An 18960-nucleotide genomic window follows, 5' to 3' on the forward strand; every position below is an offset into this window, starting at 1 on the left:
CTAAATGTATTTCTAACGCTGATTAAAAAAATGTTTTTCCCTTTTCTCCCTAATACGGGTGTTTGGAATATTTTCATTTTAATGTTTTTAATTTTGAGCCATGAATCTTGCGCAATATGGATTATACCATGCGTTGTAATTTATAGCTGTGATTTTCAGGAAGAAAAAAAACACCTAAAAAAGTAAGGGAAAAAAGGACTGGTGTTAATAATAATTAATAGTATGTATCTATGTGAAGACTTCAACATTCCTCGGAAATCACAATGCCCCATCACTAGTGAGCTATTTTAAAAACAGACATGAGGGCCACTGATGTGGTCCCTGGGGGTAACCCAGTGCCCGAGAGTATTGTATGCCGGTGAATTCTGGTTTATATTTTTAAGCTAAAATGCAAAATAAATACATGTATTGTAATTTATATATATAGGATATTAATACCTAAAAAATAGCATCAACAAAAGTAAAATGTATTGGTACAATATTAAGAGCAATACTACTCAAAGTGTGCTGCTAGTACCACTAGTCACTAGTGGTACTAGCAGCACACTAGTGCACTAGTGACTAGTGCATGTGTGTCAAATTCCAGTCCTGGAGGGCCGCTTTCCTGCATGCTTTCAATCTCACCCGGCTGCAACACACCTGATTCAAATGATCAAGATAGTGTGTTGCAGCCGAGAGAGATTGAAAGAGATCTCGAAAGACCGGAGTTTCACACCAGTGCAGTAGGGGTAAGCGGACTTCCTCTGATGGTATGTTAAATAATTACTGAGTTAAGTGTTTAAACTGTGCATAATGGACACCGATTCCACGCTGCCCGCAAGTCAGGCGAGTGTACCACTCCACCAACAGCGACCCTGGAGCAGTGTATAAAATGATAAAAGTACAGCATACTTTTATATTATAGACACCCCTCACAAAATCTCTTTAATGTTTTTGTTCTTTTCTTTCTTATTTGAACTTAGGAGTCATCGTATGTACCACAATTGTTAAATTGTAAAGATACTTTATGGACAACCTCTACAAATAAATGGTGTTGCATTTTTACCTTCACTTTTGCCATCCGCGGCAATAGAGGGCGCTGCACAAAAAAGCATTACCAAAACGACAACCTCTTCTCCGTAATCACTTCCGTGTTTGAACCCCGCAAAAATGGCGGAGGTCATGCTTCGTTTTGGTAGAAGCACTTTCAACATTTCGCCGAAAATATACAACTGTTCCTCGCTGAAACATACTAGGAAGCACGTAGAAGATACGGTGCATTCATCGACGTTATCCGACGGTTTTTTATTTGTGGATTATAACCGTAATCGAGACGTAAAGAACTGGGACGTAACAGTTGGGATTTCACATGATGTCAACGGACGTGTCGTTGATTGTCGTTTAGGACTGAATGTTAATAAAAGTACAAGCCATTGGCATGCTACGGTATGTCGGGTCCACAGAGACTCATTAGGTATTTTCTTCCCGCAAAGCAGCACTCGTCTCGGCCTCTGTTGGGGTCATTTAACGTTCACCAGGACTTATGTCAACGGCCACCGAGAGGAGCCTGTTTACAAAAGCAAAACGGGCTACTACGACATCCTCGGCGTGTCTCCCACGGCCACTCAAGCTCAGATCAAAACCGCCTACTATAAGCAGTGCTTCCTCCACCACCCGGACAGGAACGCCGGCAACAACGATGCCACGGTCCGCTTCTCGGACATCAGCGAGGCCTACGCGGTGCTGGGCCACAAGGGCCTACGGAGGAAGTACGATCGCGGCCTCTTGAACCAACTCGACCTAACCAACAAGACCCGCCCTGGACCGTCCGCCACCAAGATCACCGGAGGAGGGAACAAGGCCGCGGTGGACCCAAGGACCAGCATGTTCGACTTTGACAATTTCCTTCGTTCGCATTACGGCGATCAGCTCCAGAGGGACAGAGACATTCGGCGACGCAAGGAGGAGGAGATGAGGAAACGCCAGGAGCCGCTCGTGGAAAGGAACAAGGAGAGAGCCTTGGAGGTGGGCGTCGTGATGCTTCTCGTTGCGGCCATTGCCATGGTGGCCACCCTGGGGGGTGCGGGGAGCTGATGCGGGTGCCTGGACCACTTTTCACGTAGATAAGTTAATTTCTCATGCACACGTGGTCTAAACTCATTATTCGATAACTATATCAAATTATCAAGTACAACCTTACATGTGTTGGTACCCTTTCAAACACCAATAATGGACGATTAATTTAAGAGTAAAGGGAAAGTGTATTTTTAAAGCTACAGTATTTATTACATTGGCAGGCAACATACTTGTTGATTCATGGAGGATGACAGCAGCGGGCGGTTCTATTTTGTTTGGGGGCGGCGCAGTTACAAAACAACAACACAATTGGCACGCACATCTGGAGCAGTTCCGAAACAATATCTGCTCACAAAAGTTGGTCATTATTGAATGTATTGCATTAGAAGTTTTGATCTGGTCAACCGATAGGACAGACGAATGCTGACGTCATCAAGGGACAGCTTGCAACCTGAACATATTTCTATTTCTGTATATTTCTGCACCTAATTGAAATGTATTGGCTCTTTTATTCAGTTTTATGACAAAATGACTGCTGGATGAAGACTAAACAAGAACATTGTAAATGGCTACGTTCACATGGACACATTTATTTAGATTAACAGCCTGATCGAATCAGAAGGCTTCATGTACTCACCCCATTCGCAATATTCTGACCCGATTAAGCCCGTTCCAATCAGGATTTTATTACCAACAAGAGGTTTGGTTTTTGTTGAATGATAATCCGATCGGCACTCTTGAAAAAATGTACTGGTATTCAGAAATTTCGTGCATGTCTCTGACTTAACTATATTTATTTCTGTTATTCCCAGAAGCTAGTAGAAGATGAGTGAGAAAGCGCCATTAAAGTGTTAACTTGATGTAACAGCGCAAATGAAAAAAAAATGCAAAATAACATTTATTGTAGAAATGGACGGAGCGATGTTTTGTTAACAACGGAAGTTGCTACGACTTTTATTATTTCCGGTATATTCCGGTATACGCTAGTCATAATTATTTGTTCCACTCCAAAGTGTGATGCATGAACACGCAAGTCCTAATTGGATCAGTATTTTATTAGTATCCATGAAAACACTGATTCCAATTATATATTTTGTCCATGTAAACTTAGCCAATGGTGACATTTTGCCAGTACTGTATTTTGATTGTTGATGCCTTTTTTTTAGTGATAATTTTACGAGAAATTAAGAATGTTTTATTTAGATTATATTTGAAGAGTCAATATTTTATCAGGGTACACAAAAAGTGCATTTAAATCTTACCTCATTACTGCCACCCTTTCTTGAGCAATTGTATAGTTTCAAATGCAGTATACCTTTGAATACAGTGCATTATGCATTGGCAGAGGTCTTTGTTTTTTCCAGCCTAAATTATAAGAATGGATGCCACTTGTGCTACTGTCAATCCATCAAAGCAGAAAAAACTTGACGAGCACAGTTAAGCTTTTTAACTTATAAGTCATGTCTTGCGTGTATTTATTAAAATTATTATTTGTAACGACTGTTGATCAGTCTTGTTGGGAAGTGCAAAGTTCTTGACTTAATGTGCCTTTTATTCAAGCAAAATTATATTGTCATCCCCATGTAGAAGTAATAAATGAGCTATACCTAGAAAAGCACTGTAAATTTTTGTTTTGTGTTCATTGTGTGTCATACGAAGTAATCTTGAACTTGTAAAACACTAATTCAAATCACAGAAAAGATGAGACGTGGCGCCGCTTTGTTTTTGAATACTGAACATTTAGTGCAATTAGAAATTCACATACGTTAAAAAGTCGCAAGTCAGTGCATTTTTTTGTTACCAACACAACATTTCATTGTCTATAAATAAATATAAGTGCTTAGTGGGATTACAACACAGTACATGTCAAAATTACTGACAAACTATTAGCTATTGAACATGACTCGGTAATATTCAGACCTTACAAATAAAGTGTTTCCCTTCAAAAATGACATCACCTAAGACTTAAGTGATGGCATGAGTGATGTGATGGGGTTGAGTGCGTCAAAGAGGCGCTGCACGGCTTGCTCCACCAGCTCCCTCAGGGAATCGTCGTCTGTGTCCTCGTCTTCGTAGCTCACCGACTGGTTGGGGTTTGAGAAAAGAGTAACTTGGGTGCTATGACATTCAACTATTTAAAGCGGGCGGGTACTTGGCGAGATAGACGAGCGCAGGAACCCAAAAATGAGTCTCACCCTTGTTTCCAAGCAAATGTTCACAGTCTTGCCGTCGATGGTCACCGAGATGTTTTGACCATCGCTGACGTCAACGTAGTCCTGTCCAAACATGTCCCTGCAACCAAACAATGTTTAATAACACTTCGGATAATTACAACAGGAACTGTTAATAATTACGGCGTTGTATCACTTACTGCAACATGATTTCTAATCGACTTTGAAAGACGTCCATGTCCAAAATGGAACTCTGGGTTTCCATGACTAAACACACAAGCGAGTAATTACTTCAAGTGATTTACTATTAGACTGCATGAGATTGTTAACGGATGATCGGTACCACTTTTTTTTCCCGGACCAATACCATTGTAAATATTTTGCAATACTGAGCATCGTACTTTTGATACCTAAATTTACCACAATGACAAAAGATATCTTTTTGACACAAATGATGTTTTGGCTGATGTGTGAAACTGCCACAGTCTAGTGACAACTACTGCTGAGGAGGACTTTATGTCTATGTCAATTCAGTATTGATGGCTGGTATCAGAGACACCGCAAGAACCTAATACCTTAGAATGAGGCCGGTATCGGTCCGATACGATATCTGATATCAGTACTTGCCCATTCCTTTTATTATGTATTTGACCATATTGAGGAAGAATGGGGAATTAAAAATGTAATTCACATTTTCATATCCAAATTTGAGCTCCTCACAGAAGTTAGAAATTTAGCAATCATACAATTCTTCCTCAAGTAATAATCATGGAATTAGTAGAAGCAATACAACAAATACACACTCAATACAATATGTACATATGATGTTTTGTATTGTTGCATCGCTTGAATGAATTAAAACAAACAAAAAAAAATAGTTGTCCATGTCCCGTCAACTAAAGTTAAAGAGTGTAAACATTGCACCCACTACACACCCTCAATCATCCGGTCATTGACTGTCAGCAAGAGTGGACAGATAAGATGATGGCTCCACATTTTCCACAGCTGATGTGGCTAATGATATTTTCTCCAAACTAGGACTAAACACAGCATCCATAGGCAGTGGAATCTGTAAGAACATCTCAGTGGAACATCGCCGAACCTACTGTATGTACGACTGCCAATTAGTTTTGCAGCACCTTTTGGTCAGTAAACACCAAAGTGTATCATTGTTCATAGATTGAGCTACTACTGTACGGCCCTTAGGCATAAAACTTTCTTTTGTAGAAAGCAAAACAAATTGAAGAAAGACGAGATCTTAAATACGGACACCAACAACAAGTGCCCACCTTTCTGAGCCTTTGGATTTGACTGGACCTCCAGTACCACAGTGGTGATAGCGTCAGCGTACATGTCATTGAGGGGGTTAGCGATCCACTGAAAGAAAAATACGAAGAAGTTGGACAACTGCAGGGGTTCGGATGTTCGCGTTGGAGCAATCCTCGCGCTCACCTCCAGCAGAACAACGCCAATTTCATGGATCAGAGTGATACTTTGGAAGATCCTCAGGGTTTTCTTCTCGGTACCATCGAGCTCTTCCACGTCACCTGGCGGAGAGATGACTCGATGCTCAGTTCCATCTACTCTAGACCACGTAGCACTTCTCTTTTTCCACATTTTGTTATGTAATGAGTGAAACTGCCCAAAGATAAGTGTTCCAATTTGACACTGTACCTGCAAAAGGTGCATCAAAAAAATGTCGAGCAAAGGATGTAAATTTTACATACAAATAAATAATGTGTGTCAAATTTTGAGGGTTAATTATGTTCTGCATAAGACTGGTATCGGTCCGATACCGATTCCCAATATCAGTCCTATCCATCATTATTAAAAACTGTATTTTACAATTTTGCGCAGGAATGAATAATTAAAAACTGAAATCACATTTTCATATCCAAATGTGAGCTCCTCACAGAAGTTGGAAATTTGTTAAAAACATGTCAGTATGGGGTGTTAGGTGTCAAATTGTGAGGGTTAATCATGCTCTGTATGCACAAAGGCTCACCTGTGAGGGTCCTAAGGTGGCAGACGAGCAGCGAGTAGGGTCCAGTGAAGGGGATCGCCTGGGTCTGCTTCACCGTGCTCATGGACAGTTCTGTATAAACTGCAAAAACGTAGCATGTTGACATGTACTTTGTGTGATGACCGGTGGATTGTTGAAGATTTGACTCACGTGAAAGGTCAGACGGGTTGAGGATGTGGTAGTTGAAGTTCTTCTTCACCAAGATGCCCGACACCCTCTGACCTTGAACGCACTTCTGATCCGCCAGAGAGCCCATCACCTGAACACAGCAGCGCAGTCACGTCAGGACTATAAGAGCTCAACAAATGATTCAATCTGTAGCCCAATCACATAATTGTCATTTCTAATTTAGTATATAGCGTTAAATAGCATTTCCGAACCTTGGCCAGTTTCTCTCCTCTGAAGTTGAGTGTGACCGACTCTGTGTTGCGAGGGTTGTGGACTTCGATATGAACCTGGTCGTTGTCCTCGTACTCTCGGATAAGCGCCGCCTTCAGGCGCGCCATCTCGTTCTGCTCGCCGTGCACCAGGATCTGAGGGTGGCAAGAGGCCATTTTGAACATATCGACAGCACTTAGACGCTTCAATGGGTAAACCTAAACAAGCAAATTAGATTGTACTTCAGTGCTTCTCAATTCTTTTCTGTTATGCCCCTCCCTGGCAAGAAAAAAAAACAATTTGCGCCCCCATCACCACCCACTCTCTGGCGCAACTATAAATAATAGCATATTTGTAGGAGAACAAACTTAAGTTCAGTTAAATCACGCTGCGCATAATGGGCAAGGAGAGCGCTACTGCCAACTACTGGAGTGGATGTGCAATTACACTTCATTGTAGCACTGCGGAAAAAAAAGCATGTTCCGCAGGGTCACATCAGCCTCACACCGCGCCCGCCCCACTATTTGAGAAGCACTGATATATGGGAACATGTCAATAAATTGTGTAACGATGTGTAACACGTTCAGTACAATATTGCTTTAATTCAATTAAAAAAGTAAAACTCTCTATGCAGATCTCAAGAACAGTCAAAATGATTTTTAATACAGAAATTGGAATCAGGCCTTTTTTCTGTTAAATTAATACATATAATTGAGATGCACCTGCAGCGATATCAAACAATGTGCTTGGGTTCTAATATTTTGCCCCTTTCGTTTAGATAGACTAGTTAAAACTTTTTGCAAAGTCCAATTTTTTTGCCAGGAAGTATGAGTGATGCGTTTCCGCTTCCCTACCACATGTGGAGGTTTGAGAGCGCGGATGAACTCGCTGGTCTGTTGGTAGTCCGTGTGGGCTGAGAAGGAGATGTAGTCCACCGACATCTTCAGCTGCAGCTTCTGTCCCGACATGGTGGTTATCTCCTCCGGCTCGGACATGATGTGCTGCGCAACAAACGCAGTCACCACTCTCAGATACGTTCATAATCACATGTCCATAAAATACCACATACTCTGCATCTGGTGGTCTTTACTTTTTGATTACGGTACTTAAGTTGGAAACACCAAACAGATAAATTATAAATAATGTAACTAAAATCAAAGAAACATCTCTCTCAACTCAATCCAACTTTTTTGATGGGCTCATGTGGGACAAAAGGTGGCAGCTGACCTTGGCCAGTGTTCCCTCCACACAGTACCCAGCGATGATAACTCCATTTCTCTTGTCCGTACACCAGCTTTCAAAGAGCTCTCGGGAGAGGCCGCTCTGCATCATGCCAGGGGACGCCATCACCACACTGGGGCCGATGTCGTCAAAGTGGTCCATGCTCTAGAATATGAAGACAGTTGAGTAAGTTTTCACGTGAGTATCTCACCATTAATGTGACATCCATTCAATATTTTTGAAAGGGAAAGTGAAATCAATAGTGAGATAATGTGGTTGCAAAAGTGTGCACACCCTCTTTTAACTGGGGATGTAGCTGTATTCAAAAGTTCCTATCACCGTTTAAAGTGCGTCTGTTTAACCCCAAGTTCAGATTTTCTGGTAGGCTTGTCTCTACATTTTTGTAGTCACATCTCACAGCACAAGACTTGGCCTCAGAGAGCTAACACAGCTAATAATTCCAAAATCGGTTTAGCGCAAACCTGCAAACACATCACTGCTCATCACCAAAAGAACACCATCCCTACACTGAAGCATAGTGCTGGCGAATCATGCTTTGCTGCTGTTTTCTGATTGTGTGCATTTTTTTTTTAAAGAAAAGTGGGTAAATATTACCGCATGAAAATGTGTCACTCTCATAAACTCCAACCGAAAAAGAGTTCTGTAAAAAAAGACAGGTGTCGTAACACAGTATTAGTTCGAAGGTGTGCAGATTTATGCAACTAGGTTAATGGCCGCTTATTTTTCCCCCTCAAAAGATTTTTTTTGTACAGCTCATAGGTCGCAAAAATATATCAATTATTTATCTTGGTCTTATTCTTCTTATCCCACAAAAACTTCCATTCAAACCACGGTGTGCAGACTTTTTATATCCACTATTCATCCCTGACATGGTTTGTCCTCTACCTTGAGGTTGCTGATGTGCTTGAAGACAAAAGGGTTGTTTATGTTGATGGCCTTGCGGATCTTGTCGTTCATGGCGTTGACGTAGGTCTGGTAGACGGCCATGCACTTCTTGGCCAAGGACGAGGCGTAGTAGATGGGGATGTCATGAAGCTCCGGATGGTTCTGCCAGTACTCGTCTGCCGAAAGGAAATCAACAGGAAAAAAAAAAAAAGAAAGAATGAATAGTGGAGAGTTGCATTCAATGTTTTGCACTTATTTTTAACGACAGTGGAACTTCCAAAGTTGAACACAATTCGTTCCATGATGTCACTTGACCTACCAGTTGTTCTAATTTCCTAAATGCTGATTGTGCCACTTAAATAAATGATATAAAATTTCTCAGCAGTGAAAGATGCTAATTATAATTCCACACAGTGTCTCACCTAATATGAGCAGCAGTTCCTGCGCTCGCCCCAAAGCGAATACGGGGATCAAACATCGGCCCTCTCTATTGACGATGTCATGGACCGTGTTACAAAAGCGAGCCTCGCGCTCTTCGCGCTTCTCATGGATGTGCGTGCCATACGTCGACTCCTGCACAAGAATGATTCAGGACACTTTTGATCATTTCGAGATAAAATGGAAAAAAAAAAAAAACAAGAACACACTTTTTGTTAGAAATGAATTTTGGGGGGCGTACAATGATTAAAATGTCCGGTTTAACGCTCGGGATCTCAGCCGCCATGAGGTGCCTGTCTTCCTGTCGTGAGAAGTCTCCTGTGTACAGCAGCTTTGTAAGGAAAACAATAAACAAATCACATGTTAACCATAAATATTATTACTGGCAGTCATTGGTGGATAGGGTGGAAAGGTCGTATTCAAGTAAGAGCACTGTTACTTTGGAACAGACCTTGGCAAACTACGGCCCGGGGGCCACATGCGGCCCATTAAATGTTTTAATCCGGCCCGCCGAACTTGAAAAGAATTAAATGAAAAAACCTTGTTAATGTTGTTGTTAATGTTAAAGACATATATATTGTTGTAATGCTTTTGTTCACTTTCATTTAAAATTAAATGTATTTTTTTTTTTCTCCGATGAGGTGAGGTTACCAAAACACTCCATCCATCTGCTCCTGCCCCGGCCGCTCTGTCAAATTTTAGAACCCATTTTGGCCAGCCAATCAAAAAGTTTGCCCACCCCTGATTTAGAATATGCTTCCAGTAAAAAGAAGTCTTCCAAATAATTACCTTAAAATAAGAAATCTGTGAAAAAGTTCTCCTACTAGTAAATGTCGGTACTGCAGTAGAAGCTGTTACCTTGACCCCGGCTATTTCAATCATAAACATGGCGGCTCCTAGCACATGGCCGGCATGGTAACACCAAAACTTAATCCCCGCCACCTCCTTGACCTCATGGAAGTTAATGGTTTCAATCTTATCCATGCTCTCCTCCAGGTCCGTCTCGGTGTACAGCATGTCGTCTGCAGAAATGTTGCTGCGGCGGGAAGAAAGCACTAATTACAGTATTTGATTTGAATTGAATGACAATACCGAGTTTCGTAGCCTACCTGACTTTGACGTAGTCCGACAGGAGCCAGCGGTAGATGGCCTTGGTGGCGTGGGTCATAAAGGTTCGGCCTTTGAAACTGGTCTTCTGGAGGAACCAAGGCAAAGCCCCACAGTGATCAAGATGGAAACTGGAGACAAAACAAATGGAGTATTTAGTCACACAGAGCATACTTCAAAGGGGTTATTTCATGTAGAAAACTGACTTTTTAATTGCTCGTCTGTAAGATAATTATTTATGGAGTCCCTGCCCAAACGTCAAGCTTGAAATGAAACAACCAAATGAATTTTCCTGTTTCTGACAATCTGCCTATCTATTGTGCAGTTCAAACCCACTGGTCCTAAAATATTGGCTATAAGACAGAATGACAACCCCCACACACTTTTTTTCTGCTAATGACTGGGCTGGCCGAAGTTCCATAATGAAAGTAACGCTTTCAGGCGACTGTCTTTGCATCATCATGTCGGAGCCGAGTTAATGTTTGGAGGAAGGAAGCAAAGGTAGGAAGAAAAAAAGAAGGAAGTGAAAGAAGGAAGGACAGAAATGAGTGAAAGACGGCAAGAATGAAGCATAGGAAGATGGAAGAAAAAGAAGGAAGCGAGTGAAAGGAGGACAGAAAGAAGCAAGCAAAGAAGGATGGAAGCAAAGAAAAGAAAGACGTACGATATGGATGGAACAGATAAAGATAAAGATGTCCTTTAATAGTCCCACAATGGGGAAATTTTTAACAGTGTAAGTATGGGAGCGGCAAAGGCAGGAAGGAAGGCAGGAAGGAACGATGAGGCCCGATTTCTGCAAGACAAGATCCTTAGTGCATTTAGACAAAGCATGTCCCATACATGCTAGGACACGTGCGGTCGATTTCCAAAACAACAACAACAACAACAACGCAAGATTTCACCTGAAAAAATAAAAGAGACTTACTGGCTAATGAGAAGCAGGTCAATCTCTGCTGGGTCGATCAAATCGATGTAGGGGAGGGCATCCATTCCCTCTAAACCAGGATGGATGCCACAGTCCAGCTGAAAAACACAAATTGAAATTTAAAATAAATCATAGCCTGCAAACATTTCTCTCTCTCCGTTGAGCCGTAAAACAAACAAACAAACAACACTCCAATCGGATAATTAGTTACCATAATTTTTCTTCCTTTGAATTCCAAGATAATACAAGACCTCCCAACCTCTTGCCCAGCACCCCTGAGGAGGACAAAAAATGGAAAAATGACGTTCGTAAACATTCGCTTACATAGAGATAACATGATCTATAATATATATATATATATATATATATATATATATATATATATATATATATATATATATATAAGAAATTAATGTATCGGCCTACAGCGGACGAATATGCAGCTGGTCACTCTCCTCTGCCGGGACTACCATCTCCACTTTGCGTTTTGAAGCCATAGCTAGCGAAAAGCACAGGCTAGAATTATAAATCTCACAATCAAATCATAGCGCAAATCCTGTTTTGAAAATGAATGAGGAGGCGGTCCCTCACAAAAGGGCACACTTCCGGTGGTCTTTCAAAACACCGCCGGTAAGAATGAGGCGCTATGACAATGTTCCGGGACAGATGTTCCGTTCCAGAATAATGAGGACATAATTATTAGGACAAATGATGATAAAATACTTAAGAATTTATTAGACGTAAACACTCGTGCGGTTTTATTGGTTTGATGTTCAGCTCTTTTAACAGTAGTCTATTTTTAGCGCTGTCACGAACTAAAATTGGGTAGGTCCCCTTTAAGAAGCGTTGGGTGGAGGCTGTGAAACTACGAGAGAAGCTAAACTGACTGAATAAAAGCTGACAAACGCTCTATTGAAGGCTGGGAGATTATCCAAGTTATGTTAACGGTACACTGACGCGCCAACGCTGCTGACAGGTATGCATGTGCTGGATTTGTTTTAATAACGGCGAACTTTCTAGGGAATGAAAGTTAACCAACTTCAGCGTTGAAACGAAAGCGACGTTGAGCGTCGGTGGTAAATAATGAATGGTTTTGCGTTACTAAATTAGACGCTGGTCATAACGTTATCCATGCTAAAACATGTAAATTGCAAATCTAAATTAAACTGCAGCCGACGGCGAGCGTGTAATAGATATGTGACACGCCTAAATATTTTATGGCCCACCTACGGACGAAGAAAGCTGACATGCAAACGTCTACACAATAGAATCAACTTTTTTTTTTGTAAATAATGTAATGTAACTGTTTTAATGTACATTTATAGTGGTTCCTCGATTTGCAAGTTAATTTATTCCATTACCATTTGTAATTGAAAACATTCTTATTTCAAATCACCTTTCCCCTTTGAAATGAAATGAATGGAAATGCTGTTTATCCGTTCCAGCCGCCCTTAAACACCCATACAAATTTGTGTAACATGTTTTGAATGGGGATAGTAACGCCTGACAATAATTTGATGTTTATATATATATATACCATATATTTTAGTTGTACTCACTCCATAAAAAGAAAACAACCTCCGAAATAAAATACACATTGTCAAGTAAAAGGGGACCACTCCGTCGTCTTCGATGTGAAATGTTTGGTGGTGTTTAGGTCGCAGGTGGGCTGGGATGCGGTGGTCCAGGATGCCAATGTGAAAGATGTTCCGCAAGGTGAAAAAACGCCACAGCAGCAGTAGCTCTCAGAGCAGTGAGATCAGCACCAAAAGTAAGGTACGGCAACCGGACCCCCTGTGCATGAGTTTTCACCCACCAGACAAACATTAACAACCCTAACGCAGTAATTTGAAAATAATATATGTGTATATATGTATAGTCTGTAGACTCCAGTTTGGGAGGACTATCCAGGTCCAGCACAGTCGCCAGCCTCGACACAGACTCTACCAAGAGCTCTGGTCAGTGGGGTTACATCAACTCGTATTTCTTATTCAATTACTTCTCTCTTATTAATGCTAAAATGTACGACCTCCCTAGGAAACAACACATCCGAAACATGCGGAGAGTTCCGGGTGAAATATGTGGGAGCCATTGAGAGATTGCAGTTTGACATGAGCAAGAAGCTCCAGGAACCTCTCGACCTCATCAACTACATTGACGCTGCTCAGGTAAAAAAAAAAAAATAATCCAATAGAGTACACTCCAAGAGTTATATGAACTCAAGTCTGCCTTTATAAAATTATTAACGTTTTTTATTGACACAGTCATTATTGTGATTAAAGTTTGCAGTGTCCTGCATCATATTGAGCGCAAATATTTTGCACACCCCTGTTCAAATACCAGGTTGTTGGGGTATTCAAAAAATGAGTAAAAAATAAATCATTTTCAAACCTTTTCCACAAAGTCAATTACATTTTTAGAAAATCTTTTTGACAGGGAAGTGGAAATTAACATCTAAAATAATGTAGTTGCAAAAGTGTGCACACCTGCTTATAACTGGGGCGTGGCTGTGTTCAGAATTAACCAATGACATTCAAACTCATGGGAGTTGGCTCACATTTGCCATTTAATGGTGGAAACGATTTTGAAATAACTTGTCCTAGACTATTTTTTTTATATTACAAAAGCCTTGCATTTCAACTGGATAATGTTGATACCTCCAACGTTAAATCAAAACTTTTACAGAAATTTTTCATTTACCATTCAGGAGTACATTTTATTTTGACCTTCATTTTAAACAGCTCCAAAGTATTTTGACATGTGGTGGTTGATTTAATAGGATGTCTGCCTCATGCTCGAGAGTTCCCAAGGACTCTACATAAACGGACAGTCACTCCTAAACTGCAAATGCCTCTTAAAGCTAAGGTCTTCCCTTCGTTGATATCTTGATATTTTATTTCAATTCCATTGTGGCGGCACATAAAAGCAAAGTGATACAAATTCTGTTATTGCCGAAGTACTGTGTATCTGGGTCTAACTTGTGTAATATACTCTATTTGTATCATTATTTTTTATTTTATATATTTATTTTTTTAGCAAGATGGAAAGCTGCCGTTTGTACCAAGAGATGAGGAAATGATCCTGGTTGTGTCAAAACACGGAGTCAAAGTGGCCTCGCTGGACCAGTGTGTGAGTCATTCTTGTTTCTATACCAAACTCAGGGGATTCATCTAATTTGTATGCTATAAATTCAAGTGCATTTGTCTTTTTGGCGATCGGACCACTGATGGCTGGTGATACCAACACAGGAAGGTGGTACAAATATGTCCTTCGTGTCTGCTCAGTATGCTCAATATGACTGAAAGGGGCAATAAATGTATACTGTAAAGTGATGTGTGTTAGTGTTTATGTAGTGACTCATCTCTCAGTCGAAATATCATTAGGTCTCTTTAAGTTTTATTATACTGTGCTGAACCTCTTTTTACACTTGTATGACCAAAATGAAGCCGTCAATCAAAACAGAGCATTTTATGAACGTACAATATATACAATTGTATTGGCTGAAATGTTTTTGTGACAAAGCCCTGCCACGAGGAGTGAAAATCTAGCAGTAATTGACAGACCCACATTCAAGTTTTGTTCCTCCTGTTGCCACCAGATGGCAGCAAAGCACAACGTTTGTCAATGAATTAGTTGTATAGTAATTAAATAATTTTTGCATCCATGTCAGCTAAAAAAAACAACTATTTTGGCAATAAGGACTTGATGATGGCAACTGATGATGATGATGATGATGATAATAATAATAATAATAATAGTGATGATGGCGGCATGGTGCTTGACTGGTTCGCACATTCGCCTTACAGTGCAGAGGTCATGTGTTGGCTGCAGGGCTCCGACCTTCCTTAGTGGAGTTTGCATGTTCTACCTTTGCCTGGGTGGGTTTTGTCTGGGTATTCCGGTTTCTTCCCGCATTCCAAAAACATTCTTGGTAGGCTGCCCTACGATTGGCTGGCAACAAGTTCAGGGTGTACCCCGCCTACTGCCCTAAGACTGCTGGGATAGGCTCCTGCATGCCTTCCTGAATCTTTCGGATAACTGATGTATTATTATTATTATTCCTCCAGAATGTGTTGCACCGCCACCCTCTCTACCTGATCGTCCGCATGCTGTGCTACGACGACGGCCTCGGCGCCGGGAAGAACCTCCTGGCCCTCAAAACCACCGACCCTGAACAGGAAGGGTGCAGCATCTGGGTGTACCAGTGCAGCAGCTCTGTGAGTGCCAGCGAATGAGTGTACCATTTAAATAAATAAAATGAAGAGGGAAATACTTCAATGTCTGTTTTCTTTTTTTTATGTAAACAGGAGCAGGCTCAGTCTATCTGCAAGGTGCTCTCAAGTTCCTTTGACTGTGCACTCACATCAGACAAGTCGTAAGGATGGCTATTGAAAATTCAAACCAGTAAAGGGAGACAACCATGACTGACGAATGCAACCCTTTTTCTTTAAGCCAGTTTTTTTTGTTTTTGTTTCCAGTCGATACTATCTATTTCAATATCTGTACCCATTAACTACCACACAAATTTGATTTGGACTTTGAGTTCAAAATGAAAGCAGCTGGGGAACAAAATGAAATGATTGCATTAATTTGAATGTATTTGAGGTGTTAAGTCATTTGGTACAACATCTGCCACTAGGCGGTAGATAGAATCTATGTATAAACGCAATCAGCGATAGTTCAGTGCAACTATATTGGTACGATTCTTTGAAATGTGGCCGCTAGTCGTTAATTTGTGAGACTTGAATATATTAATAACATACTTTTCGTGTTTGTGACCAATAATATCTGAAAAGAAATTGTGGTACGTCCTCTTTTATTTTATATCCCTGACATTGTCCTTTTCACCCATTTGTTGTTTGAAAATGTTTGTGACATTAAAGGAGTGAAGCTCTTCCTATTTTTGCACCTTTTTTTTTTTTTTTACCCCCTATACAAGTTCAAATACCCTCCAGAGGGGCCTCTTGATTTGCAATACTTTCCTTATAAAGCAATTTACAAAAAGATCTAAAAATAATAATGATCATAACATATTTCGTCCAAAAATATATTTATTGGTTACTCTAAGACGAGTGGTTACGGATATTAAAAAACACTCAGTTGTGCACTGGAAATTACCACTGTAAGAAACAATGTAATGTACAAACTCCTTTACCGATCAGCTAGTACATCATTTGCATTGCTATTTTTGCTAAGATTAGTCTGTGTTGTACCCGTGTGTATCTCATGACAAAGTGGGTGTGTTGCAAACCAAGAATGTCATGCACGTTGTGTGCATATTCTAAACTGGTTGAACTTGGTGTCATCAATTGTGTCAAGTTTAAACTGGACTGGGTAAACTTTGCCTGCTGTAGAATGCATTCTATGTTTTGTTTTGCAAGAAGGCTCCTAGCTGTACGTGACACATTCTATTCTCATCAAATGGTAGAATTAAATGCATCTTAATCATGCTACTGAACAAATGCATGCTGCATAATATTCATTAACAAATTTGGGGGCGTGTGAAGTAGAGTCCCTAAAGGAGTTTATTATGACTCATTCATTTTCCACATCGATGTGTTATAAAAAAAAAAGAAATCCATTGGAAATAATGAGATTCTTTTATCTTTATGACTTACCAACATGTTTACAATTTCACTTTATTTGCATGAGCTTTCTCCTGCAAAATTTGTGTGTTCAAATGCTCATACCATTTCGTATGTTGCGAGAAGTTAAATTTACTGTTGTATGGTTATTACACTTTTCCTCTTTGCGATCATTGGTGCTAATCGTGTGTATCCATCTGTGGTGGTATGGCACAAGAAACAAAGAAAGACAATGATAATTTAATCTTGCATGTTTTATTTGTCTTTTTTTGTCAAATTTGGTATATGGACTGCATTTAGGCCATTGGCGTGGAAGCCTATACAATTGGAAAGCTGGATCTTCCGCTGGCCTCTAACTGAGCTACTCTGAATCTGGATAGCAGATGTTTCTCAGGGTGTGTGTCTGCATTTTAATTTCATAAGGCAGCCGAAGCCTTTGTGCCAGGCAGGGTCAGGCCAAATCTAGAGCGCTTCATTTAGTAGCCTGCCAGGATACGCTGCAGAACTGCAAGAATGTGTGAACACTGCCCACTTTGTGATTTGAAGTCTAGCGAGGCTGCTCTCATGCTATTTATACCAGTTGCCCTGCCTTGGGTTGGAAACTTCTTTTTCTTTTTTTTGAAAAAAAAAAAAAAAAAATCCAAGAGAAGAAAATAAGTCTGGTAAATAGTGACAAGCTCTGTGCAATGCTCTTCTGTAACCCTTGTTCGTTCAAGGCAAAAAAAATAAACATCAGCACATGATGAGTAATAATTGCAGTATCAATGTAGATCCTGTTCATCTTGTTCTTCACTGTTCACAGAAGTGTGCAATGCATGAATGAACACCGTTTTGTTTTTGTCTAGTGATACATTCAAGCTGCAGTACTGTAAATGCATAGGGAAGAGCATACAGGATGTGTACATCAACTTAATTCTCTTCACGGGATAAATAAAGTACATCATGCTGTATGTCTAATTAAGAATGATGCCTGTTCCACATTGCCAGCAAAATTGGATTATGACATGAAATCATACAACAAAGTGTCAAGAACATAATTAAACCCCCATGCGATTCATAAAAAGATGATCTATATCTTGTTCAGCATTATCGAGTTCTTGGAAAGAACGTCTCCAGACGACCGGCACTATTTTCTCATAGCGTGGTAAAAGAATAAGAGATGGATGGATGTTTTCATTCATTCATTCAAATTGAAAGAAACCACTAGTGAAAATGCAACCAGGATGCGGCATTCATGTACTACTACCATTTTTGGGAATGACCAACACAACTAAGAAAAAGTTAGAAATTGTAAAACATGAGCACGAAAAACGTTATAATGGCATTGATCAAACACGAATAAAAACTCCGATCTTGCTCAGTCAAGTTTCCTTTTAATCGTCTCCAGGCGATGTCTTCAGAGTTGACATAATTTCTATGGTTTACGTCGGGTATTTGAAGAAGGCATAAAGTCACGCCCATGTGCAATTTTGATTGGCTCTTGCTTGCTAGTCGCCGTTTCCTATTGGCCGCTGTCGGTCCATTGAATTCCCTCCTCTACCTTTGTGGATTTCATGTGCTCCGGATGAAAACGAATTCTTGTTGTTTCCCGACCGTCGTTGCTGCTGTAGTGAGCTCGTCTTCCCCTCTCACGTCCCACGTTTGGACACAAGGGAGGACAATAGACTCCATGCGGGGAACTTCAGTGTCCACACCGAACCGAGGAACTATTTAACACCGAATGGAGTGGCGGTACTTCAACTGAAAGTCAGCCAGCGGTTAAGAAAACTACCCATCACCGCGGAGCACCGTGTGGGGGACCGAGCGTTGTCCAAGAGCTTCCCAGACATGGTTCACTGTCAGCCGAATTCGTCAAGGACTCTACTACCGCTTCTTTGAACTTTTGTTTTTTAAATAGATACATCAGAACTGAGAAGAAGTCTTCGCCAGTTTATCCGACAGTAAAGGAGAAAACCGTTGGGAGTATTAATTATGCCTGACCAAATCACAGTGTCTGAGTTTGTGGTGGAGACCAACGAGGACTACAAGTCACCCACCGCCTCCAACTTCACCACCAGGATGTCCCACTGTAGGAACACCGTGGCCGCACTGGAGGAGGTGAGTGCACCGGTTGGGAATGTTGCAAACACACCACCCTTCTCTTGTGCGGTG

At 40.7% G+C, this 18960-nt stretch overlaps 4 protein-coding genes across 6 annotated transcripts in view; 3 read left to right on the forward strand and 1 right to left on the reverse strand.

Annotated features, from left to right (window-relative positions):
• Positions 1 to 636: 636 nt before the first annotated feature.
• On the forward strand, positions 637 to 16124 carry itgb1bp1 (integrin beta 1 binding protein 1). 2 transcript variants are annotated; one of them, XM_088316062.1, is made up of 8 exons: positions 637 to 728; positions 7922 to 8046; positions 12882 to 13000; positions 13104 to 13182; positions 13262 to 13392; positions 14261 to 14353; positions 15292 to 15441; positions 15532 to 16124. In XM_088316062.1, the coding sequence occupies exons 3-8, from the start codon at positions 12929 to 12931 to the stop codon at positions 15601 to 15603; spliced, it is 597 nt and encodes a 198-aa protein (XP_088172188.1). In that variant the 5' UTR covers positions 637 to 728; positions 7922 to 8046; positions 12882 to 12928; the 3' UTR covers positions 15604 to 16124. The 2 variants fall into 2 exon arrangements, with proteins under 2 accessions (XP_088172188.1, XP_088172183.1); XM_088316057.1 differs by lacking the exons at positions 637 to 728; positions 7922 to 8046 and adding an exon at positions 11911 to 12200.
• On the forward strand, positions 970 to 3673 carry LOC148343144 (uncharacterized). Its single transcript, XM_088316047.1, has one exon. The coding sequence runs from the start codon at positions 1150 to 1152 to the stop codon at positions 2071 to 2073; it is 924 nt and encodes a 307-aa protein (XP_088172173.1). The 5' UTR covers positions 970 to 1149; the 3' UTR covers positions 2074 to 3673.
• On the reverse strand, positions 3780 to 11858 carry LOC148343145 (cleavage and polyadenylation specificity factor subunit 3). The gene is made up of 18 exons (XM_088316033.1): positions 11651 to 11858; positions 11436 to 11499; positions 11225 to 11322; positions 10302 to 10430; positions 10051 to 10228; positions 9434 to 9523; positions 9177 to 9327; positions 8755 to 8930; positions 7855 to 8013; positions 7482 to 7628; positions 6630 to 6782; positions 6400 to 6508; positions 6232 to 6330; positions 5679 to 5773; positions 5516 to 5603; positions 4427 to 4493; positions 4251 to 4347; positions 3780 to 4139 (listed from the first exon to the last, which is right to left on the reverse strand). Exons 1-18 carry the CDS (start codon positions 11719 to 11721, stop codon positions 4014 to 4016), a joined length of 2097 nt encoding a protein of 698 aa, XP_088172159.1. The 5' UTR covers positions 11722 to 11858; the 3' UTR covers positions 3780 to 4013.
• A 2234-nt stretch (positions 16125 to 18358) lies between the features above and the next one.
• asap2a (ArfGAP with SH3 domain, ankyrin repeat and PH domain 2a) overlaps positions 18359 to 18960 on the forward strand; it is a 44455-nt gene continuing 43853 nt past the window's right edge. For both annotated transcript variants that reach the window (XM_088316100.1, XM_088316092.1), the window contains exon 1: positions 18359 to 18906. In XM_088316100.1, coding sequence (XP_088172226.1) covers positions 18781 to 18906 — 126 coding nt within the window. In that variant the 5' untranslated portion in view covers positions 18359 to 18780. The remainder of the gene's footprint in view (positions 18907 to 18960) is intronic.

This window comes from Idiotropiscis lumnitzeri, chromosome 1 (assembly GCF_059441095.1).
Source record: "Idiotropiscis lumnitzeri isolate Australia: NSW breed Sydney's pygmy pipehorse chromosome 1, RoL_Ilum_1.0, whole genome shotgun sequence".
Taxonomy (NCBI): domain Eukaryota; kingdom Metazoa; phylum Chordata; class Actinopteri; order Syngnathiformes; family Syngnathidae; genus Idiotropiscis; species Idiotropiscis lumnitzeri.